Source organism: Loa loa (genome assembly GCF_000183805.2).
Source record: "Loa loa unplaced genomic scaffold supercont3.872, whole genome shotgun sequence".
Classification (NCBI taxonomy): Eukaryota; Metazoa; Nematoda; class Chromadorea; order Rhabditida; family Onchocercidae; genus Loa; species Loa loa.
Window position 1 is genome coordinate 2,504 of NW_018109052.1, and position 557 is coordinate 3,060.

Here is a 557-nt window from a genome sequence, read left to right on the forward strand (position 1 = left end):
CATCATCATCATCATCATCATCATCATCATCATCATCATCATTAGCATATGTTTGCATTGTGATTCAAATGGACAACGGATATGAAGATTTATTAGGTTAAGTAAAGCTACTGAAGAAGTTCCGCCTAACTTCTACGTGTCCTATGAATGCTACCGGGAAAGTTACGTTTAACTTCTACATGTCTTACGGTTACATTCCTTAAAAGGTAACATTATGACGAAATAGGAATGGTAAATCCCTCTTAAATTATTGTCGAATTTCCACCCGGCCTTTCTTTCGTACCATCTAATTATCTAATTAAAGGAACATCACGGGAAGGCATAAGAGTGGCATGAAGACATGTTTGGCAGCACACTTGTTACGTGGTTATAATAGTAACTATGATAATAACAACAACAATAATAATAATAATAATAACACTGACAAGAGTGATAAACGAATTGGTTCATTATTATCATTATCATCATCATCATCATCGGCATCATCATTATTATCACACAAATGTATCACATTGTTGTTGTCAGTTATGCGATGTTTACAACTTCATTTACATTAA

General features: G+C 33.6%; 1 protein-coding gene across 1 annotated transcript; it reads left to right on the forward strand.

Annotated features, from left to right (window-relative positions):
- Nucleotides 1-332: 332 nt before the first annotated feature.
- LOAG_13394 (hypothetical protein) lies at nt 333-557 on the forward strand (the record flags this gene model as incomplete). The annotated part of the gene is made up of 1 exon (XM_003148903.2): nt 333-557. One exon carries the CDS (start codon nt 333-335, stop codon nt 555-557), a length of 225 nt encoding a protein of 74 aa, XP_003148951.2.